Here is a 22540-nt window from a genome sequence, read left to right on the forward strand (position 1 = left end):
CGGCAGGAGTCTAATGCCATGGGGGCGGGGTGGGAAGGAATAGCGCTGAGCACAGACAGCCAGGCCCCCTGCCTGCTACACCATCCTGTCCACTCTGAGCCTCATCCTCTCTCCTCTCCACCCCTGCCCTCCACCCAGGCCTCAACGTGAGCCGCAACTGCACAGACGAGGGTTGGACGCCCCTGGAGCCTGGCCCCTACCCCATTGCCTGTGGCATGGATGACAAGGCATCGGGTTTGGACGAGGTGGGCTTTGGTGCACCCCACAAACACCCCAGAGTGCCCTGGCTTGCTAGCCCCTCCCACTCTCTCCCACCAAGGGGTGTAGTTGCCTTCTGTGTGGGAGTCAGGATGCCAGGGGTCTGCCTTCCCCAAGTCTCCTTCCTCTCCAGGCCCCCATTCCCAAAGGCTCACCCCCTGGCTCCCCTGACAGGGCGCAGGAGGGGGCTTCCAGAATGACTCACGGCAGCAAACACGAAGCAGCACCCTCAAGTCAGCCCACCCCACTCCTTCATGGGAGCCTTGCTCCAGCCCTGGAGATGGGAGGGCAGAGACAGCCCATGGAGAGGGGAAACTGAGGTGCGGATCCTGGAAGGAACCAGCCTCAGACACCCAGCAGCCAGTCAGGGATAGGACCATTGTCCTCAGCCCCAGGTCAGGGATCTGCCCTGGAGCAGGTGAAGCAGGGGTGGTCTCTGTAAGGATGTGGGGCCAGAAGCCAGGGAGGGATATTGATGGGGAGGCTAGAGTGTAATTGGAATCCTGAGCTAGGGTCCCTCTCTGCTTTGGTGGGTGCAGGCAGTCTGTCTGTCTGAGATGACATCTGTCCCATCCCTGACACCCTATGCAGACAGGGCTTTCACTCCTGCCAAGAGGCCAGCAATTTCCTCAGAGGCCTTCCACGCCCACCCTCAGGCAGGATCTAAATCCCTTAAATCCCTTTTCACCCCCAGCCTCTATTCTGGAAGAGTGCAAGAGGTAGGGAGGACGGAGGGGGCGGGGGGGGGGGGCTGCCCAGTGACTGTGGCTCTGCGTGTATCCATGGGTGGGGCCAGCAGGGAGCCCTTGGCATCCATCTAGGTCCTGCCTCCCCAGAAAGGCCAGATCGTCCTCCTCCTGCTAACCCCAGCCCCTGAGTGTCGCAATTAGGGAATTACCCTTCTCCCTCGGTGTCTTCTTTACTGCTCTCCATTCCTCACCACCCAGCAAGGGGGTCTTGTGTAGGGACAAGAGGGACAAGCATTCTTGTCCCCAAGGATGGCCCAGAAGGGCTGTTTGACGTGTGACTGAAGAATGAATAGGTGGACCAAATGGAACATGTGACATTTCCCTCCTGAAGGAGCAGACAGAAGGGTTGAGTTCAACCTCCACCCCACCCTGGGAAGCTGTACTGTCTCAACTGTGGATACCAGGGGTCAGGAGTATGGGGATGAGAGGGGGCCACTCAGCTTCTCTTGGAAGCCCTGGGCCTCAGGCTTCTCATCTGCCAAGGCAGGGAAGGGAGGCAGGATATATAGGGCACCCCACTCCTGCCAATATCCCCTAGGTGAGCCCCCCAGTGCTCCACCCAAGATCCTCACCCACCTCCCTCTAGCAGCAGCAGACAGTGTTCTACAATTCTGTGAAGACCGGCTACACCATCGGCTACAGCTTGTCCCTCGCCGCCCTTCTGGTCGCCACCGCCATCTTGAGCCTGTTCAGGTGAGGTCCAGCCCCAGCAACAGGCCTCAAAGCAGACCAGCCAGGTCACTCCTCACCCAGGTGTGCTCTGCCCTCCTCCACTGACAGCCTGCAGCACATGGCCCTGCCCCAGCCCCCCTGCAAGGCCAGCCTCCCCTAGAGACAGCAGGCTGCTCAGCATTCACCTATCTCAGCCTTGTCCCTCACAGGATGGCCCTGCACCTGGGAACAGGGCACCAGAGGCTGGGGCCTGTGCCCTGGGAGGAGGCATCTGTGGGCCAGGCTGCACACATGGGTGGGGTACCTGGGGACAGGGTTCCCCTTCAGGACAGGGCCTGAACTCAGAGGCTACAAGCTCCACCGCCCCACTGATGAGCACTGGACCATGTTGGTTGGGTGGGGGTCTGAGGCCCCTTCAGCCTCCCAGATCTGGCCGCCTCCCACAGGAAGCTCCACTGCACTCGGAACTACATCCACATGCACCTCTTCATATCCTTCATCCTGAGGGCCACCGCCGTCTTCATCAAAGACTTGGCCCTCTTCGACAGCGAGGAATCAGACCACTGCTCCAAGGGCTCGGTGAGGACCCGCCCAGGCCCACCTCCCTCTTCTGTCCCTCCTCTGAATCCCCTCTTCTCCCTTTCTTCCCCCTCGTCCTTCCTCCTGTCTCCCCCTTCCTCTCTCCCCTCTCTCTCCAAAGATAGCCAACCCCTCTCCAACCTTGCCTTCTAGCTCCTTGCATCCTCCTTCCCTCCCAGCACCAGGAGATGGTGTTCGGCCACCTGGGGAGTTCACAGACCTGCTCCACAAGACCTCTTCTCAGTGGGAAATGGGTCTTCATGCCAAAGCCCACAGCCCTCATCCCTGCCTCTGTTGCTAACTTCCCATGTGACCTTGGGGAACTCCCTGGCTCAGTTTCCCCATTTGTGCAAGGACATCCAAGCCTTCTTCCAACTCTCCCCTCTTCCATTTGCATACCCAGGGCTCTGCTCACCCTGCCACCCTTCTTACTCCCCCCCCCCCACGCCCGTTGCCATCTGGAGCTACTCCAAACCCACACAGCCCTCCTCTCCTATTCTTCCTCTGCCATCAGTCACCCCTGAACCTTCCTAGGGAAGGGAGTTTAAGTAAGCACTTAAGGAATTCAGTGCCCATCACTAACAGGGCCATTTCCAGGTGAATCTGAGCTCAAGCACACACCCCCACCCCCCGGAACTGAGACCAGTCCTGCTCCCACCCACCCCTTGTAGTCAGTGATGCATTGTCTCATAAGTGGCCTCAGAGGCAGTGTATTATTTCAGGGGTCAGCAGTGCATTATTTCAGGGGTCAGCAGTGCCTTCTCCCTGAAGAGTGAGATTGAAAGTGAATCTCTGCAGAGATTGATGATGGAATCTCAGGCATCTTGACAAGGAGGAGGGAACATTCAGTGGAACCACCCTGGCCATTCCCAGAGCTCCTCAGAGGATCCTGCTCAGGAGCTGGGCTCAGACCTGTGCAGTTTGAGCCTTGGAGCCTGGGGAACAGCCTCCAGCCTCCAGCATGCTTGTTGAGGATAATTGTGGAGGCGGGCTTCCCAATTCACTAGCAGTTCTGCAGAGCTTTTCTAAGGCAAGGAGAAGCACAGATAATTGTCCAGTTAAAGAGCAGAGTTATTCTTGCTGTAAAGCAGATGGGGGAGAGTTGGGGAAGTAGCATGTAATGGGAGGGACTGAAGTAAGACCTGAGCAAGGACTTTGCAACCTTTGAGAGAGGAGGACATCTGAGGATGTCTCAAAGCGAAGGGCACAGGAAGGGAGGGTGGGAACCTGTATTCTGGGTAGAGGGAGGAGTAAAAGCAGAGGGCTTCCTGGAGGAGGGTGGCTTTAACCTCTGGCTCACAGGTTCTGGTCTTGATCTGAAATGGAAGACTAATTCTGGGAGAGGACAGAGGGCCCAGAAGATCTTCTAATCATGCCATGTGGGCCACCCAGAGCCCCTGATTGCCCTACTCAGGTATTCCCCTGAATCGGTATTGTCCTCACCTGCCTGGGGCACTTATTCTTCCATCACTTCCTCTGGCCCCCAGGAAGAATAATCATCCCTCCCCTTGCCTCTTTCTTCTCACTTCTACTTTCCTCTCCTCTTCCTTCTTTTCCTTCTCCATCTCTCCCTAAAAATTCCACCTAAGCCCCACTCCACAATCCACAGCCCTTCTTCCTACTCATTTCAGGGACTCTTGCAAATACAAGCAAAACTTCTTCCTCATACCTCTCCCAGCAACCTTCCATCATAATTGGAATCAGATGAATGAATAATGAAGGTGATAAATGAATGGGTTGGGAGGTGGGTGGATGAGTAAATAGTGTGTATATGACTAAGAGTATAGATGGATAAAGAAAAATTAGATAGATGATGGGTAGAGGGTGTGGGTGGGTAGACTGATGAGTAGATGGATACACAGATTGATGGACAAGTGGATACATGGATGGCTGGATAGATGGCTAAGTGTCTGAGTTGACAGTGGATGTCTGGTAGGTGGATAGTAGATGAATGGAGAGAAAAATAGGTGAGTATGTGGATGGATTGATAGAAGAAAGCTGATGGGTGCAGATAGATAATAATGGAGAGACGCATGGCTGGTAGATGGGTAAATAGGTGAGTTGGCAGTGGTTGTCTAATGGGTGGATAGGTGGATGTTTGGATTGGTAGGTGGGTGGATAGACATATAGACTGGAAGATGAATAGATGATAATTGATGGATGGATAATTTGAATTGCAAGCTTATTCTAAAGCCTCAGATGATGTAAAATTAGAGATAATGAGAAAGCCACTGAGTACATTTTAAGGTGATAATACAAAAATAACGAGATTAAACAGTCTGTATTGCAAATCTGTCACCCCAGAGATGTGATCAGGCAGGGACCCCTACAGCTCCAGTGAGCCCCCTGTCTCCTGCTCCCTTTGCAGGTGGGCTGTAAGGCAGCCGTGGTTTTATTCCAGTACTGTGTCATGGCCAACTTCTTCTGGCTGCTGGTGGAGGGCCTCTACCTGCACACCCTACTTGCCGTGTCCTTCTTCTCTGAGCGGAAGTACTTCTGGGGGTACATATTCGTCGGCTGGGGTATGGTACCAGGGAGGGCTACCAGGCTGGGGACAAGGGGGCAAAGCTGGGGAGCTCATTAGGGGAGGGGTTGCCAACTCAGCCTGCAGCCTTAGGTCTTGCTGGGATGTAGGTCTTGCCTTCAAGTTTCTCAGCCAGTGGTTGATAAAAGTCCCCCAATTGTCTGTTCCCAGAGCAGGTGCCCTCTGGCTACAGCTGCACCTCAGGCTGACCTGGGGGCCCAACAGGTCCTCTGAATGTCCTTCCATTTCCCCTTTAGCCCTTCAGATACCCAGGGCTACTGCTAGTCTATACAATGCCTCTGCCCAGATTAGAAAAAGACCTTTAGGTGAACACAGTCCCTCTGGCATATAGCTTTATCCCCTCAGTGGAGCCTCTTTGCCCAGTGAACAACCTAAGTACGTATATGCCACTAGAGGTGGCCATGTTGGAAGCCCACCTTTTCTCCTTGCCTTTCCCTGGTTCTTCCTTCCCAATATCTCCCTCTGCCTCCCATGCCCTCTCCTCTTTTTCTCCCCTTTGGCCCCGACAGGGGTACCCAGCACCTTCATCATGGTGTGGACCATCGTCAGAATCCATTTTGAGGATTATGGGTAAGCTGTCACCCTGCCCCCTCCTCCTGGCTGACATCACTTGGGGGAGGACTCCTGGTGGGGTGAGGGGGACCTGGAGTAATAGACTCTGGGCCAGCGGTCTCTGAAGGGTTTGGGGGCAGAGCCGGGGACAGCAGGAGGACTGCTGACTCTCTCTGGCTGAGGACAACCTCTCTCATTTCCCCCCCACCGCACCCTATCCAGATGCTGGGACACCATCCACTCCTCACTGTGGTGGATCATAAAGGCCCCCATCCTCGCCTCCATCCTGGTAAGGTGTCCTCCCACCATGTAGGGATGGGGAAACTGAGGCCCAGAGTGGGTAGACAACAGGTCTTCCAAGGTCCCACAGAAAACTTGTGTCTAGGTCGGAACTGAACCCTAGGCTTCCCAATCCCTAACGCAGGATTGTCCCCATCCCTTTCTCCACTAGATCTTCCTCTAGAGTAGAGAAAGCGGACTGGGAGGCCCAGTCCTTGGGGATGTGAAGAACAGTTCCTGGATAACTTTCCCAAAGGGGGAAGTGCTAGGGGGGTGGTAAGATGGAAGGGTAGGAATTCCCATTGTGGCTCAGTGGAAACGAATCTGACTAGCATCCATGAGGACATGGGTTCGATCCCCGGCCTTGCTCAGTGGGTTAAGGATCCGGGGTTGCCATGAGCTGTGGTATATAGGTCGCAGACAAGGCTCGGATCCTCCATTGCTGTGGCTTTAGTGTGGGCCGGCAGCTACAGCTCCAATTCAACCCCTAGCCTGGGAATCTCTGTATGCTGCAAGTGCGACCCTAAAAAGACACAAATAAATTTTAAAAAGATGGAAGGGTAGCCAGGCCCTGCATTCCCTCTCTGACCAACCGACCTTGGCCCCCACCCACCAGGTGAACTTCATCCTATTCATTCGCATCATCGGAATCTTGGTTCAGAAACTGCGACCCCCAGATGTCGGGAAGAGTGACAGCAGCCCATACTCGTGAGTATGAGTCCAGGGTCCTGGCCTCCCTAGTGTCCCCAGTCCCATTCCTCAGAATTATCCCACATCCCCTAAAGGCTCCCTCCAGAATCACCAAAAAGCTGCCTTGCTCTTGCCCACCTCTGCCCGCGTGACCTGGCTTACTCCATGCGTATCCCCTGCCCAGCCTCACCCTCACCAGGCCCATGAGCCCCAGGTCTGCTTCTCCTGCGTGATTTCCCTACCAGGTGATCTGGCCCACTGTGTATCTACTGCCAATCAGGGAGCTTAAGAAAACAGTAGATAACCCATGTCCTGTTCACACCATGTTCAAAGTCCCTGGCATGTGCCTGGCACAGAAAGGGGGCACAGGGAGTTCCCTTCGTGGCTCAGTGGTTAACGAACCTGACTAGTATCCATGAGGAAGTGGGTTCCATCCCTGGCCTCGCTCAGTGGGTTAAGGATCCGGCGTTCCTGTGAGCTGAGGTGTAGGTTGCAGACATGGCTGGGATCTGGCGTTGCTGTGGCTATGGTGTAGGCCAGCAGCTACATCTCCACTCAACCCCTAGCCTGGGAACCTCCAAATGCCATGAGTGCAGCCCTAAAAAGACAAAAAAAGAAAAGAAAAAAAAGGGGGGGCATAATATATGCACAGCAGATGAATGCCCCCGGGGGGCTCCCAGTCAACCAAGGAGACAGCCATATTCAGGACTCAGCACTCCCCAGCAGTAATAACGACATCCACAGTTTCTATGCCAGGCATGTGCTTTGGGGTTTCCAGGCATCCTCCCATTTCATATGTACAGTCTCCTCTAAATTGTCCCCATTTAACAGATAAGGAAACTGACAAGAATTCCCTCCTCCTCTAGGGTTTGGGAACACATTGCTTCTGCAGGGGGAGGGCACAGTGTCTGTGGGACTGTGGTCATACCCTTGCTTAGAAAGTGTAAGGGCTGTTTCTGAGCTTGGGAGGACTGGAGAACAGGCAGGCTTTCCTGAGAGCAAGGCTTAAAGACAGCACCACAGAAACATGAAGGGGGCGGCTGCAGGAAGGTGAGTAGGTCTGCGTAGACACAGATGGGAATGGGAGATTGATTATCAGGGCTGCATAAACAAGACAAACCTGGGGCATCCCATAAGGGCCTTCCAGTCCTGGGATTCTAGAATGTTCTCCTTGGCCTGGCTTCTTTTGCAGGAATATGTGCTGTGGTTCTAAGATTCCTGGCTAGAATGTCACGAGCTGCTGGATTTAGGATTCTATTCTGGAATCCTGTGATTCTCTCTGATGAGACTAAGACTCACGTTCCTGGTGTGACAGCACTCCCTCCTGTAGAGTGTGGAGGTGGAGCTTCTCTTCCAGTTTGAGAAGGGAAGGCCCCTCAGGGGTCTGTGGTCTGCCAAGGGGTAGCACAGCAGGCCTGTGCCCTCTCTTCCTCCACTTTGCCTGTGGGGCTTGTTTTCCCCAACACACAACTGCTCCCAGGGGCTTAAATCTGAGGCAAAGAAAACTGGTCATTGCCAGGTTCACGTGGGTGAGGTGGAAACTGAACAGCTGTCGGCAGGCAGAAGGGGTGGGGGGAGTAGGAGATGGAGCTCCCCTCAGAGGGGCTGTCAGCTCCCACTCTCCACCTCCCCAAAGCCTTCAATTTAAAGAAAGCCTCCATCTGTCAGCCTCAGGCGCGTGGGCTAAGTTTGCGGCCAAGGAGAGCTGGGCAGTGCTTGGATATTGGTGTGGCTTGGAACGAGGTCCAGGAAGGAGTGGGAGGATCAAGGCCAGCTTCTCTGCCCCCAGTTTGCTGTGGGTCCTCAGGCCCAGGCTTAGGCTTCCCGGGACTGACTGCCAAGGCAGGAAAGAGAGAGGCAGAGACACAACCCACCCCTCAGATCTCCCAGCCAGGGAATCGTGGGGTCACACTGCCTGAGTCAGCTGTCAGCTCAAGTGGCTGGGAGGCCTAAACCAGAATGAGCCCTGCTCCATGGGAGAGGGGCAAGTCATTGAGAGTGACTCTGGACCCTGTCAAGCACACAAGGCTAGTGAAGGAGGAGCTGGTCCTTCAGAGAATGCTGGAGGTGTGTGTATTGGTGTGGAGAGTGAAGGGAAGGAGTGCCATCCCAGAAAAGGTGGCGATTTCTGAGGAAGTGGACACAGCAGAGAAGGCAAAGACAGGACAGTACTGGTTGACCTTGAGTCATTCTTGGTTACTAGTCTTGGTGCACAAACTTGAGCACCTACCATCCTCCCAAGTGGCCTTGGGCATGTGTGGTTAGCAACCTAATTACAAGGACCTCTTTCCCAATGCCCTCATTCCCGGTAGCCAATTGGTCTTGCATGATGCCCTGCACTTTATAGCACCCAAAGCACTTCCAAGTTTACAGCAGGCCCCACTCTGTTACGTGCTGAGCATACACTTGCTCCATGGTACAAATTGGGGAAACTGAGACTAGGGGAGGGGAAACCAGGATCACTTGTTGCATAAGAACATATCCCCATTGGCAGTCACAGAGCTTGAAATACCACTCCTGTGCATTGTCCTTGGGGTTTAGCACTGGCCCTCCTTTATACACTCTCTGCTAGAATGCGAAAATAGGGGGGTGTCTCTCTCGCATGCTTCTGTCCAGGCAAGGAGGACTGTGGGGCAAGAGACAACGCAGGTACTACAGATATGGAACAGAAAGAGATATGGACATAGTATTACAAGAACCAATAGTCCGGAGTTCTCGTCATGGCTAACAAATCCAACTAGGAACCATGAGGTTGCGAGTTTGATCCCTGGCCTTGCTCAGTGGGTTAAGGATCTGGCATTGCCGTGAACTATGGTGTAGGTTGCAGACGCGGCTTGGATCGTGAAATGCTGTGCCTGTGGTGTAGGCTGGTGGCTACAGCTCCGATTAGACCCCTAGCCTGGGAACCTCCATATGTTGTGGGTGCGGCCCTAGAAAAGGCAAAAAGACACACACACACACACACACAAAACAGTCCATCCTCATATCCTTGTCGTTGTTTCCATCTTCTGTGTCCTATGTGTCCTCACGTGTAGATGCCTATACCCAGTGCCTGCCCCTCCCCTGTCCCCAGGAGACTAGCCAAGTCCACTCTTCTGCTGATCCCCCTATTTGGAGTGCACTACATCATGTTTGCCTTCTTCCCTGACAATTTTAAGGCCGAAGTGAAAATGGTCTTTGAGCTCATCGTGGGATCTTTCCAGGTATGAACTATCGACTTGAGGCTGCATTCTTCTCTGAGCTTTAAGGAAATTCGCCTGGCGCCTTGGCCTCTTACCACTAGATTCTAGTCTTTTCTTTGTAATAAGCATTTATTAAGCACCTACTGTGTGTTTAGCCTTTTGCTTCACCAGAGGAACATGGGGGTTGGGCAGGGCTGGGGGCTCCCAAGTTCTGCCTGCGTTACCTCTCCTGCTCCCTTCCTCTCCAGGGTTTTGTGGTGGCCATCCTCTACTGCTTCCTCAATGGTGAGGTAAGCCCCTCCCAGACTTTAGGAGCAGAGAAACAGAACTCGGATAGCCCACAGGTCCAGAAATACTGATGGGATATGTACAGAGCAAGGAAAGGTCAAACCTTGCTACTTCGAGGTTGTGGTCTTTGTGTAAAATGCTGATTTCAGAGCCCACCCCAGGCCTGCTGACTTTGAATCTGCTTTTTAAGAAGACCTCAGGGGATTCATGCACACATCAGAGTTTGAGATGTACTGTTAGGTGGCTGTGTGCAGAGGGAGTGAGAATGGGTGGAGGCAGTGAAGAAAGTTGAGTCACTCTGGGGCTCTGGTTACAAAACACAGCGATCTACTTGGATGAGCTTAAGAGAGCTGGAGGGCAGGGATCAGAAGATGGGGATACCCCCACCCCCACCCCCAGGAAGTATCCCTCTCCTTCTCTGGACTGAATTCTCTGATCCTCTCTGGCTCTCACCTCTCCTCACTCCAGTTCCTTGACTGGACCTGGCTCCTAAGAGGTCCCAACTCTGCACCACCCAAGATAGCCTCTGATCTCTCAAGTTAGATCTGATCTCCCCACAAGGATGTGACTAGCTAGTTCCACACCCTAAATGGAGTACAGCCCAATCAGCAGTGCTGAAGGCTTCCTAGTGGCGGGCTTGACCACCACCCTCCCTTCTCCCAGGTGCAGGCAGAGCTGCGGCGGAAGTGGCGGCGCTGGCACCAGCAGGGCGTCTTGGGCTGGGACTCCAAATACCAGCACCCGTCAGGAGGCAGCAACGGGGCCACGTGCAGCACGCAGGTCTCCATGCTGACCCGTGTCAGCCCCAGTGCGCGCCGCTCCTCCAGCTTCCAGGCCGAAGTCTCCCTGGTCTGACCGCTGGGTGCCTAGAGGCCCAGGGCGGCCCCTCCTGCCTGCGCCCACCTACCCTCCATGGCACCAGGGGCAGAGGCTTGCTGGGTGAGGTCAGACCCAGTCCTGGACTCAGAGGCTGCCTGGGCCCCCAGGTCACTGTCCAGAATTTTCTGGAGAACGCTGCCCTTGCACCTGCCTCGGGAGACAAGAGTGCTTAGACTGGGGAGTGCTGAGAGCTCTTACCTGGAAGTTGTGGGGCGGAGCTATCATCAGACTCCGCCCCCAAGCGTTCTACCAATCAAGGGCAAGATATTTGCATACGCCCAAGACTCCAGTCCCTGGTAACTCTCAAGAGGACGGCAACTGCCTATACCGAGACAATGCATATGGGAACATGCATCTTCTGAAGGAACAAAGGTCTTACACCGAAAGGTCACCTGCCACCACCACCTCAATAGTGCCTGAAGTTCTCCCATTGAAGTGGAGTGGTCCCAGGATAGCTGGGACAATTTGAAGAGACTGCCACCAGCCCTACCCATCCCTATGGGCTGTGGGGACTGCCCTTGGCTACCTACCTGTGTGTCAGCTGTTAGAATCAGGCTCAGAGATGTGCACTTAGTGGGTCTCTTAATCCTCATATCAACCCAGCAAGGCAAGAACTTCTGTCCCTGTTTCACAGTGAGCCTTATAGAGAACAGATTCTTCACCTTATCACACAGACAGGATTTGAACTCAGATCTTGCTGATGGTAAAGTGAAAACACATTTTTTTTTTTTAATTTTATGGCCACACCTGCAGCACATGGAAGTTCCTGGGCCAGGGATTGAATCCAAGCCACAGCTGTGGCAATGCCAGATACTTTAACCCACATTTCCCCAGTTACCCGAGCTGCTGCAGTTTCTTAACCCACTGTGCCACAGCGGGAACTCTGAAAACACATACCCTTAACTGCTGCCATCTATGTATTGTAACAAGCTGGATCTCTTGGTTATTTGTATTGCCACTGATATTGTTATTACCACCATTTCTGCAACCCCATCCTCACCCCACCCTCCTGGAGTGTGGCTAAGGTGTCCTCAGGGCCATGTACCATCTGGACAAGAGCCTGGTGGTTGTCACGTCCTGGGTCTGCTGTGCACTCCTGAGGCCACACAGCTTCCTACCCATGCCATAGCCAGAAGATCCCTTGGGGTTGCAAACAGGCTGGTGCAATAATAAATGCTGGGTTGGATTGGCTTGGTTTTCCTGGTGGTTGATGTTCCCTTGTGGGCAAGGTGGGTACCAGCTTCCAACTTGTGGCCATCTCCCCCCATTCCAAGGAGAGCTGGTCCAAAACATCACTGAAGCCAGGCATCACCACCCCTCTGGCTTCCATGTGAGGAACACATGGTTCTAACGGCCTTCAACTCACACCTTGTTGAGCAGTACTCTCTCTCGTCTGAGTGTGGTGAAGTTATACCCTGGCTTCATAGTGTTCTCCCAACCCCTATATCCAACCAAAAGGAGAGAATTCTATTCTTGGCTCAATACAAAACAGCTGACAGAGCTGCCCTTGGTCCCAGAAATGGTTCTGTGTGGCTACCTGCATCCAAGAAGCATGCGGAGTATGAGATGACCATGTTCCTACTGCCCAGGGTTCAGCCAAGAAGAGGAAGATTGAGGCCAGAACAAATGTCACCAAAGCCGAGACAAAACAGCTAATACAAAGGTTTAAACACAAAGGCTGCAGGGCAAAGAAGATGATGCCAGTCAGCAAGGGATGGATTCAAAGGCATTGCTCCAGCTGACTTCCCTGGGTTCTCCTTCTTCCAAACTTCCTGCCTGGACCTGGCCCATCCACCACCATGCCTGAAATCCTACCATTAGTGAGTCAAGTCTGGGGAGACAAGCAGAGTTATCAGCTAGGAGGGTGAAAGTGAATAAAACATAGACCCAAAACAAGAACAATAGAAAAGGAGTACATAGATGAGTTTCTACCTGGTAGGTGGCAGGAGATGAAAAGTCCCCCTGGGGTAGGGGAATAATCAGGAATGGGGAGAGGCTGAGACACTGTCCTAAGCTGGTAAAGGTCGTGGGCACACATCCCAGGCTGCCCATCATGTGGGAGTGGGATGGGAGTAACCAGGAGCAGAATTTCTCTTGTACCCCCTTTTCCCTCTAATTCTGGGGTCCTTCTCCTGCCTTGCAGGGCACTGTCAGACCAGACCTGACCAGCTCATCTCTGTCGCCACCTGGTGGGTGCTTCAAGGACTTCACCAAGGTTGGCCTTAGGGACCCAAATACCGAGGTCTCCCCAAGAAGCCAGGTGACAAAGAGGGTAGACCACCCTCCTTGGCTGCATCTCAGAGCTAGATACAAGAGAAAAGAGGTGGTGAGGACCCAGGGTTGATGACCCCATTGACAGCCCATGATTAAGGAGACCCAGGTCTTGGCCCTCAGACGAAGACCCCTGACCTTGTGACAGTGATCCCAGCCCTAGACCTAGCTGTGACCCCAGGTAAAACCAAACCTCTGGTTGTTCACAGGCTGGACCCAGGCCCTTGACCGAGCCTGACTCCAGATTCTGAGGGCAAAGCCGAGCTAACTCTGGTTGGCCCCCTCTGGGAAGACAAAGACAAGGAGGCCCCCACCATCCTGGCAGAGAGGGCCACCATGTGGATGATTCTGGCCACCCCAGGGCACGGGCTGCCCAAGGAGGGTGGCCAGTCTGCCAGCAGGATGGATAGGGAGCATCTTCCCAGATGAGGAGGAATCCCTGAGGACAAGGTAGTGATGTCTTTAGACCCCAAAGGATCCTGAGAGGTGCCGGCAACAACTGAATCCAGGTGAGCGGGTTCCAGAGGCACTTTGCAGCAGGAACCCAATGGGCGCTTCTTACAGGAGTCCAAGGAGGGTTTGGGACAGGCCACTCTGGCTGCTGAGAAGGGCCCCAGGGGCAAGCCAAAGAAAAGCTGCCAGTCCACCCAGGTAAAGGAGGATTTGGTTTGGGACATGCTGTGGGACATCTCAAGAGAAGTCCCAAGGCTTTTGGGAACCAGAAGCTAAAGCGACAGGGCCTATGCAGGAGGTAGGGAGACCAGGGCAGTCGCCCAGGGGTAGGGTACAGGGAGTCTGTATCCCCAGGCACTCCCATCTGGCGGGTGGGGACGGGTAGGGTAAGGAAATGGTGTCAGCACCTTCATTCCCACCGCTTGCCCAGGGCCTGGTTTAATGAGCAATGTCCCCCCTTCCCTCCATGTGGGAACAGAAACTGCTCTTATCTCTCCTGGGGGAGGGGGCCAGAGCCACAGCTGGCAGTCATTAAACACCCTGATCAGGCCAGGGATGGCTGAGATATTAATAGCCAGGAGTCGATGGCCCTGGAGACACAGTCTCCCAGAAAGAGGGACAGTAACCTCTGCAGGCTATGGAGATGAGGAGGATGGGTCAGGAGGCCATCCTGGTAATGTCCCAGCCCCCGCGCAGGAGAGAGGAAGTCCAGAGAGAAGGGAAGGTCTTTCTTGGGATGACCAGCAAGTCATTAGTACAGCCCAGCCTCCTTGAACCCAGTTCTAACAATCCCCATCTCAGTTGTTGAAAGTGAGATTCATTGGGATTGCCCTGTGTGGAAATATAAAAGCAGACCTCGTCGATGACCCTGAGTCTTTATTGTCTTTAAAGTCTTGGTATTTTTTGTTCAGTTTGTATATTTACATTAGTTTTGATTAGTTTGATTTTTTTTTGAAATATTAACCTTAAAATATTATTTGTCCTGATTACCTACTGAGGGTTTTTGTTTTTTTTTTTTGCAACATCTTTCAATTTTGCATCCAAGGACACCCTGTTCCCAGCCCAGCTCCCAGAGGTCCCAGCATCTTTGAGCCTAGCACATCGGCATGGAAAAAACTTTGAAGATTGGAGTTTCCGTTGTGGCACAGTGGAAACGAATCCGACTAGTATCCATGAGGATGCAGGTTCCATCCCTGGCCTTGCTCAGCGGGTCAGGGATCTAGCATTGTCGTGAACTGTGGTGTAGGTCACAGATGCTGCTCCGATCCCAAGTTGCTATGGCTGTGGTATAGGTTGGCAGCTGCAGCTCCAATTAGACCTGTAGCCTGGGAACTTCCATATGCTGCAGGCACAGCCCCAAAACACAAAAACAAAACAAAACAAAACAAAATTTTGCAGAGCTCTGAACCAGTCTCTATGTGGCCCAGAGGGAAGGGGTCCTGCCAGGGTGATGCCCACTAGAGGTAGGGAGCTCCAAGGTAAATTCAGCAGCTGAACAGTGTCAACATAGGCCTAGGTATTTTCTACCTGTCCACTCTGCCATCTTCAATATGTTGATTTTCATCCACAGATTTATGCCCTCTTGACTGCTAGATGGCTGCTGCTGCTCTAAGCATCGTGTTCTCAGAGAACACCAACCACTGGCAGGAAGGGAATGCATTCTGTGTGTCTCCTCGGCCAGGAAGATAAGCTATCCCAGAACTCAGCTTCTGCACATTCTCTTCAGGTTCCTCCGCCAGGACTAGGTCACATACCCAAGCCCTGGCTGTAAGAGAGACTGGGCTTCCAAAGGGAGGTTGATTTGATAAGGAAGAAAGATTGAGGTGATAAGGGAAGATGGCAGTCAAGTTGGCAACCAACAGAGTCTAACTCTCAATCTGCTCTTGAACGTCTCTTTGGGTAAGTGTGTGGCCTTTCAGATTCCCTCCAGCTGAGCCTAGTGGTATGGTAGATGGTGAAGGAGAGGAAGACGAAAAAATTATGATTCAGTGTAGGAAACGGAAAACACTCTTGGTTTTTTGTGCAGAAAGAGGTTTAACTTAGGGACTTAAACATATAAAGGTTTGAAGGAATGAAAACTAGGGCACACCTAACTTCATGGTCACACCACCCCAGCTGCCACCTTGTAGGAAATTATTGCCAACGTCCTCGTTGCCCATCCATTAAACTGGTGACAAGGAAGTGAAAGGAACTCAGTGTCCTACTGCTACAAAGAGTCACATCTGCCAGATCCCACCCAGCAGGCGCCACACCACAGGAAGAGTGGCCTCCACCTCCCTTCTGCCTTCCAACTCTCTCCCGCAGCACTTCCCTCTAAGTTGCATACAGTTCCCCAGCAGCAAGGGAGTCTGGGAAAGGCAGTCTTTAGCCTTCTAGCCCCGAAGCACAGAAGAATATGGAAGGAGCCAGAGAGGGACTCTAAGTGCCAAGAGACAGTTTCTAGCCTAGAGGCTCAAATGGCCTTGTAGCCTCACTCCCCAGAAAGAAGAGCCCGTGACCAGGAAACAGGAGCAGGGAACAGAGAAGTGTGACATGGGGAAATAGAGAAAGCCAAAATCAAGATGGGTTATTGAGCTTGTCACTGCTGTGCCAATGGGAATCGGGACCCTCTGAGGAGCGGGCAGAACACGCCTCAGAATCAATTTCCCAGGGAACAGGAGAGCAGTAGTTGCTGACCTCCACCACCCAGCGCTCATGTTCTGCCCATGACAGCACCCTCAGGCTGCTAATCTGGGCAGGTCTGAGTGTAAGCAGGCAGGTCCCTGCAGGCATCCCACACCATGATTCCAGAGGGACAGAGGCAGAATGTAGGAGCTGTGAGGGAAAGCTGAGGTGGGGGGATGGTCGCCTTATTCCCACAGGATCTGGCAAAGGTAGATGAATAAGATACAAGGCAGAGAGTCCAAACAGGTGGCCTCCTGGTGGCAGAGAAAAGGAGCCTGGCACAAAGCTAGGCTAGGGTTTTCTACTAGGGTCTTCTTGGTGGAAACTCATGGTGTCTGGGTGCTTGTAGCTCATGAGTTCACTGCTGAGTCTCTTGCTTGGGGCCACCTCGGCTCACTCTAGCTCCTCAGACCCCTCCAGCCTCAGCCGTGCCCCCATCCAGCCCTGGGGGAGGGAGCCACTCTCACCTCAGCATGGGCCGTGGCAGTGCCCAGACAGGCCCACCAGTCCCAACTCAGCCACATTCCCTGTGCCCTCTGGAGCACACAGGAACCTCTGGACCCTTCCAGGCCTCCGGGAGCAGAGGGAGGCTTGAGAGGAAGGCACTCACTCTGACCTTCTTGCCATCAAATCTGTTGCTCCACTGTTTTTATCCAGCAGGGCCACCTGAGGGCCCCAGGCTGCCTAGGAGGCTGTCTTCTAAGGCTGAGTGGGACACATGCCCCCTCTACCTTCAGCTTTCAGTTTCTTTCCCTTTAGGATTTCATCCTAGAGGATAAGACCAGGACACATGTCTGAGAGATGCGCCCCCTTCCCTTCCCACCACTCACCAGCTGAGGGTGGGCTTTCCTCCTCCCCCTCCGTCCTCCCTTCCCCCTGAGACGGCTTTACTGACCCCTACCCTTCCCTGGTCATTGTGGTGGAAGGGCTTCAGAGGAATACGATTTCAGGGATTCGGAAATGAGAATTATATCGGTTTAATATTTTCAAAGTATTAACGTCATTATATTCACTTAGCAAATAGTTACTGAGCACTTTACTGGGTGCACAGTTCCAACCAGTGACCAATGCAGAGGTCCTGCATGCACCGAGCTGAGCCTCTAACGGAGGAGTCAATAATAAATGAGGAAATTTACAGAAGAAAGAAGCCAGGAAGGGGGGCTAGGGTAAGGGCTGCTCTACTGGTTGGGGTGGTTGGAGGTCTCCCCAGAGGCTGAGAGTGGAGTAGTAACAGGTCATTCTCCCTCCCAGGTAATCAGGATTTTAAACCATATACGTCAGAACTGGGGTCCAGAGACCTTAAGGTCTAGGTCAAAATGTCCAGGGTCCTGCCTCTGCAGCCGTGGCCTGGACAGTATGTGAAAGACACGTGATGGGGCTTGGGGCCTCAGTGCTGCCTGAACCCCACCAGGTGGGGGCTCTAGTGCCCACTGCTTGCCCAGTCACGGAGAGGGGATTCCTGCCCGGAACACGGTAAGAGTTGTTTCTTGGGGCTGCATTGTGGCAATGACCTGGGTCCAAAAATTTCATCTGGGCATGGGGGCCAAGAGGTTCCCCCCCACTGCCCTGGGTTCAGTGTCCTCCGTGCCAAGTGACAGAGAACAGGCAGCTCTTGAAAAGACTAATATTTACTCTTCGAATGGGAGCTGGCACAGGCTATTTCCTGCAACTGGCGTCTGGCTCACCCCGTGGGATGGACACAACAGGAGCCACTTCGGGAGATAGGCAGATGTCCCCGCAGACACCAGCATCCTGGACGAGACAATGTCTCTGAGATGGGGACAACATGTTCCAAGGTCCCATCTGATACATCTCATCTCGGCTTGCACACCGCCTTCCTGGTGGAGCACTCACCACCGCCCTCAGCCCTGTTGGACAGCTCTGTGAGAAAGTTCATCCTCATTCTGGCCCCGCGTTCCTTGCTTCTGGCCCTGGCTCTCATCCCTGGGGCCTCAGAAAATGTGCCTGGAACAACCCCACAGGGCAGTCACGGTCCTGGCCACCTACATGCCTCCCAGCCCCGCCCCCCTGCGGCTTCACTTCCCCAAGCTCACACAGCTCGCTCCGTGGCCAGAACAGACTATTTCTGGGGTGGGAGGAAGATCTTGCCTTGAGTGCACCTCTGTCCCCCTGCAGCTGTGTTCATTGTCCCTGTGAGAGCCCTTTAGCTGAGTGCCTCAAGGGGGAAAGAGCCTCCACCAGGAAACTACAAGTCAGAGGGCCTGAATCTGGGAAGGAGAGAGTCCCCGGTGGCCAGAGCCAGCTCCCACCCGCCTGCATTCCCTCTGCAGCCCCCTCCTCTCTGCTTTATCCTCTCTCCCCTCCCTCATGGGTCCCAGAAGCCCTCCCTGCCCATTACAGCCCCTGGCCTTGGCTTTAGTTCCCACCACCACCACCATCAATCCCCATCGGCCAGTGGAGAAGCCCTAGAAGCGAAAACACTGGCAGCACTTGGGGCTTTGAAGGCCCCCAGAGGCAGGCCCTCAGCATCATCAAGTCCAGTCAGAGCTGGGCACCCTGGAAAAGATCAGAGGCAACAGAGGCACCTTGGTTCTCCCAGGGATCTCAGACCTGACTGCTGATTCTAGCCAGCTCCCCCCACCCACCGCTTTTTTTTAATTCCTTATTATCTCTACACCTAACTCCCAAGCTCCTGACCCTTTGTAGGCAACCATTCAAATGAACCTAACCTATAAATGAACCTAATATATATCTTTCAGAATATATTCTTAGGAAATATTTTATCATTTTCTGCACATATATTTCTAATCATATAAATGTTATTTTTCCCTCAGTTCTATGATCTGAAGATGTATCCAGGCTGCTATGTTACATCTAACTCTGGTACTTCTGCCTGTTGCCTGCTGTTCCATGGTGAGCCTGCATGCTTTATCTGTCCACGGTAGACACACAGATTGCTTTCTGCCAACACAAATAATGCTTCAGTAAACATTTATCTTCAAACATGTCCCCTTAAGGATCTGTGTAAGAATCTCCCAGGGACATAACTGGGAGTGAAGTTTCCATATCATGAGATGTGTGCATACTAAAGTCGGGTAGGCAGCTGTGTTAGTTTGTTAGGGCCACCATGACAAAGTTCCACAGGCTGGGTGAATTGAAGAACAGAAATTTATTTTCTCACTTTCCTGGAGGCTAGAAGTTGAAGATCAGGGTGCTAGTAGGGCTGGTTTCTTCTGAGACCTTTCTTCTTGGCTTGTAGAGGGCCACCTTCTCCCTGTGCTTTCCCACAGTCCTCTTCTGTATGTGTCTGTATCCTAATCTCTTTTTTTTTTTTTCCTGTCTTTTTAGGGCCACACCCATGGCATATGGAAATTACCAGGCTAGGGTTTGAATCAGAGCTGCAGCTGCCAGCCCATGGCACAGCCACAGCATGGTGGGATCTGAGCCACATCCGCAACCTACACCACAGCCCATGGTAACGCCAGATCCTTAACCCACTGAGCAGGGCCAGGGATCGAACCCATGTCCTCATGGATACCAGTCGGGTTCATTAACTACTGAGCCACAATGGGAACTCCCTGGCATTTTTTTTTTTAAACGTTATTTACCTCTTTAAAGACCCTATCTCCAAATACAGTCACACTTTGATGTACTGGGGGTTAGGATTTCAACATATGAATTTAGGGAGGACACAAGTCAACCCATAACAGTAGCTCTGCTCTTGAGGTTGGTTATATTAGCTGTACATGAAGTCCTCTATCCCCACTCTCACTCCAGTACTTTGTACCACACAGCTAAGTTTTGCTAAACTCATGGACATGGTTGTGAATAGTTTACTATTATTTTAATATGTATTTCTCTCTAATGATTTTAAGCATCTTCATATGCTTAGTAGCCTTCTGGGTTTTCTCTTCTTTTCTGCTCATTTTTCTATTGAAATTGCTGTCCTTCTTTCTGACTTAAGAAATTGCTTGTATATTAATCCTGGCTTCAGACCTTGTAAATATCTTCTCCTACACTTTTAATTTGGCCCATGAAGTCCATATTTGTATGTCATCACATTGATCATTTTGCCTTAAGGGCTATGCCTGTGACATTTTGAAGAAGCACTTCTGCATCCTAGGTCACAGATTCTCTCCTTCGTGTTCTTCAATGAATTTTTTTCCCTGCACATTTGATCCAGGGACATCTTAGAGCTGACTCAGCAGAGTCAGGCACACTCAGGTAGGCCCCTTGCTGTCTGAACCTCACTCCTCTGCTGGCACTGCCCAAGGGTGCCAGGCAGCTGTGAGGCAGCACTTCTGGTACCTGGCCCCAGAGCAGGTAGAGTCCAAGAAAAAGAAAGGCAATTCACCAGCCTGAACTGGCACCCAGCCATCCTGGCACACGAAGGGCACCCTTCATGAGCCAATATCCCTTTTTATTCTTTGTGGGTGCTGCCAAGTGGTAGATGGCACCTTGTTCTCAGCCCATGGGACAGAGCTCTGGGCTACACTGTCACTGGCTACCTGGGACAGACCTCAGTTTCCCCACTTGAGCAATAAAGGGGTTGAACCAGATAGCATATAAGGCTCAGCCAATTCCCCAATCCCAGAACTCAATAATTCAGATGCTTTTTTCAGAAGTCTTTGCCCTCCTCCAAAAGATCTTCACTCTGAACAGGTAGTGAAGAGAAGCTTGGAGCTGTGCAGTCCCCAGTGTGGTTAGAGCATGGTCAGGAGAGGTTGGTGCATTTGCTTCCTTTCTGGAAATTTTATCAACTGCTGAAGCAACGACCTTGAAACAGTACAATCCCCTGGGTTGGGAACCTGATGTTGTGCCCCCTGGTGGCCTCTTCCTGACAGGGCTGATCCTGAAAAAGGAAAACTACATCACCCTCAGAGCTTGGAGAGCTGAGACCAGAGCAGGGCATAGTGCCTGCCCAGGGCACTATGCCCAGTGCACAGAGCCCGGCAGGAGCTAAGCTTCCATCGAAGGCATTCCTCTCAACCCCCAAGGCAGCACCGAGATTGCTATTTTGGTTTTTCCCAGGGCTTTTCTAGACCCATGATTGCATTCCGAAGTCTGGGGATTAGTGCCGAAGACTATTTGAGCCCTTGCACCTGTCTAGACCTCACTGGACAAGAGAACCTGAATTTTATTTCTCTCACATTATGCCTCCCCTGTCCAGTGCCAGGCCCACATCACTCCACCCGTGAAAATGGACCCCCAACTCAGAATTTTCCACACAAACACACAAGTCAATAAGCACCTTAGATTTATTCTCCTCCCACTCCTGAAGCCACCTCATTGAATTTATATATACATAGTATATAAATGGCTATACAACATTCTTTACCTACATTAACACAATTTGGCTTTACTACTGTGTAAAATTTTGTTAAAATGTACTCATCATTTACTCAAAATAGATCTTTGTTATTACACGAAAACAGTAAGAAGCTTATATAATATGGACAGCAAGCATTCAAAATGAATACATGAAAGTAAATGGTTTTGCCCTGGCTAAATCAGCCTCAATCTTTTATGCCCTTAGTAGAAAAGTCCATTAAACAAAATGGAATCCTGGGAGTCACATCACTTCTGAAACCACCCCAGAATCATATAAGGGTTAAAGAAGGTCATGTGTACCAAGCACAGGGTAGAGGAACAGAATGGATTTGATAATTTTATCCTAAATAAAAAACGCTTGTGGGCAACAGCTCTGCCATCGGTACACAAGGGCAGATGTTTCCATATCCGGTCATTCCCAGATTTTACTGACAAGCCTCTTTTCACAGGTTCTCTGCCAATGATGTTTCCCGAGCAACAGAATTTTGACATCACTGCTCCACAGATGGGAGAATCAGAGCTTTTCTCATTTGGGTCTTCTGACGGGCCATGAAGTTTGGTCCAACCAGCAGAACTGGCCTCTCTGGATCCTGGAGGACCCAACACCACAGGTACCGAGGGCTCTGTGCCTACAAGGCAGGAGGCAGGTCCAGGGGGAGGAAGAGAGGCCACTACGTTTTTGGAGTGAAAGCATGAGGCCATTTACATTGCAGCATTATTAACACCCTTTTTGTAAAGGCCAGAAGACACATCCTGCCTGAAGCATGCACATCCTCCATGTGTTGGGTGATGGAACTCAAAGGCTCCCTTCTCCTACCCACAAACGGGGGATTCACCCAGCATCCCCTCCCACTACCACTTTTACCCTCCTGACAGTATGCCAGGGGAGCGGGAGGATGTCACCACTATTTCCCAGAAGAGATCATTGGGGCCGACGGCAGCAACTTACTCATGGCGGCACTGGATCAAGGGGAAGTTAGTCTCCAGGCCTCAGACTGACTGGGCACTGGGCCCTCCTTCCCCTCTCATCTCTCAAAGGCACATCTACTCTCTCTCCCACCATTGTTAACACTCACGGTGCACACACAGGGCTTCCCTCTGCCTGGGCAGGAAGGATTCTGTATAGAATCGCCTGGAATGTGAGTAATGTTGGGGCAGGGGTCTGCCTGCATATCTGGTTGCTGTAA

General features: G+C 52.3%; 2 protein-coding genes across 17 annotated transcripts in view; one reads left to right on the forward strand and one right to left on the reverse strand.

Moving 5' to 3' along the window:
- VIPR1 (vasoactive intestinal peptide receptor 1) overlaps nucleotides 1–11864 on the forward strand; it is a 36509-nt gene extending 24645 nt beyond the window's left edge. For 3 of the 5 annotated variants that reach the window (XM_047770816.1, XM_047770841.1, XM_047770831.1), the window contains 10 exons: nucleotides 139–245; nucleotides 1594–1700; nucleotides 2126–2258; nucleotides 4627–4780; nucleotides 5313–5373; nucleotides 5578–5644; nucleotides 6251–6342; nucleotides 9398–9527; nucleotides 9755–9796; nucleotides 10458–11864. In XM_047770816.1, the coding sequence (XP_047626772.1) occupies nucleotides 139–245; nucleotides 1594–1700; nucleotides 2126–2258; nucleotides 4627–4780; nucleotides 5313–5373; nucleotides 5578–5644; nucleotides 6251–6342; nucleotides 9398–9527; nucleotides 9755–9796; nucleotides 10458–10649 (1085 nt within the window). In that variant the 3' untranslated portion in view covers nucleotides 10650–11864. Of the gene's footprint in view, nucleotides 1–138; nucleotides 246–1593; nucleotides 1701–2125; nucleotides 2259–4578; nucleotides 4781–5312; nucleotides 5374–5577; nucleotides 5645–6250; nucleotides 6343–9397; nucleotides 9528–9754; nucleotides 9797–10457 lie in introns of those variants that run through there. The other 2 variants (XM_047770824.1, XM_047770851.1) reach the window with 2 other exon arrangements.
- Nucleotides 11865–21262: 9398 nt separating this feature from the next.
- SEC22C (SEC22 homolog C, vesicle trafficking protein) overlaps nucleotides 21263–22540 on the reverse strand; it is a 42232-nt gene continuing 40954 nt past the window's right edge. For all 12 annotated transcript variants that reach the window (XM_047771037.1, XM_047771047.1, XM_047771029.1 and 9 more), the window contains one exon: nucleotides 21263–21982. The gene's annotated coding sequence lies outside the window, so the exon portion shown is untranslated. The remainder of the gene's footprint in view (nucleotides 21983–22540) is intronic.

This window comes from Phacochoerus africanus, chromosome 1 (assembly GCF_016906955.1).
Source record: "Phacochoerus africanus isolate WHEZ1 chromosome 1, ROS_Pafr_v1, whole genome shotgun sequence".
NCBI lineage: Eukaryota > Metazoa > Chordata > Mammalia > Artiodactyla > Suidae > Phacochoerus > Phacochoerus africanus.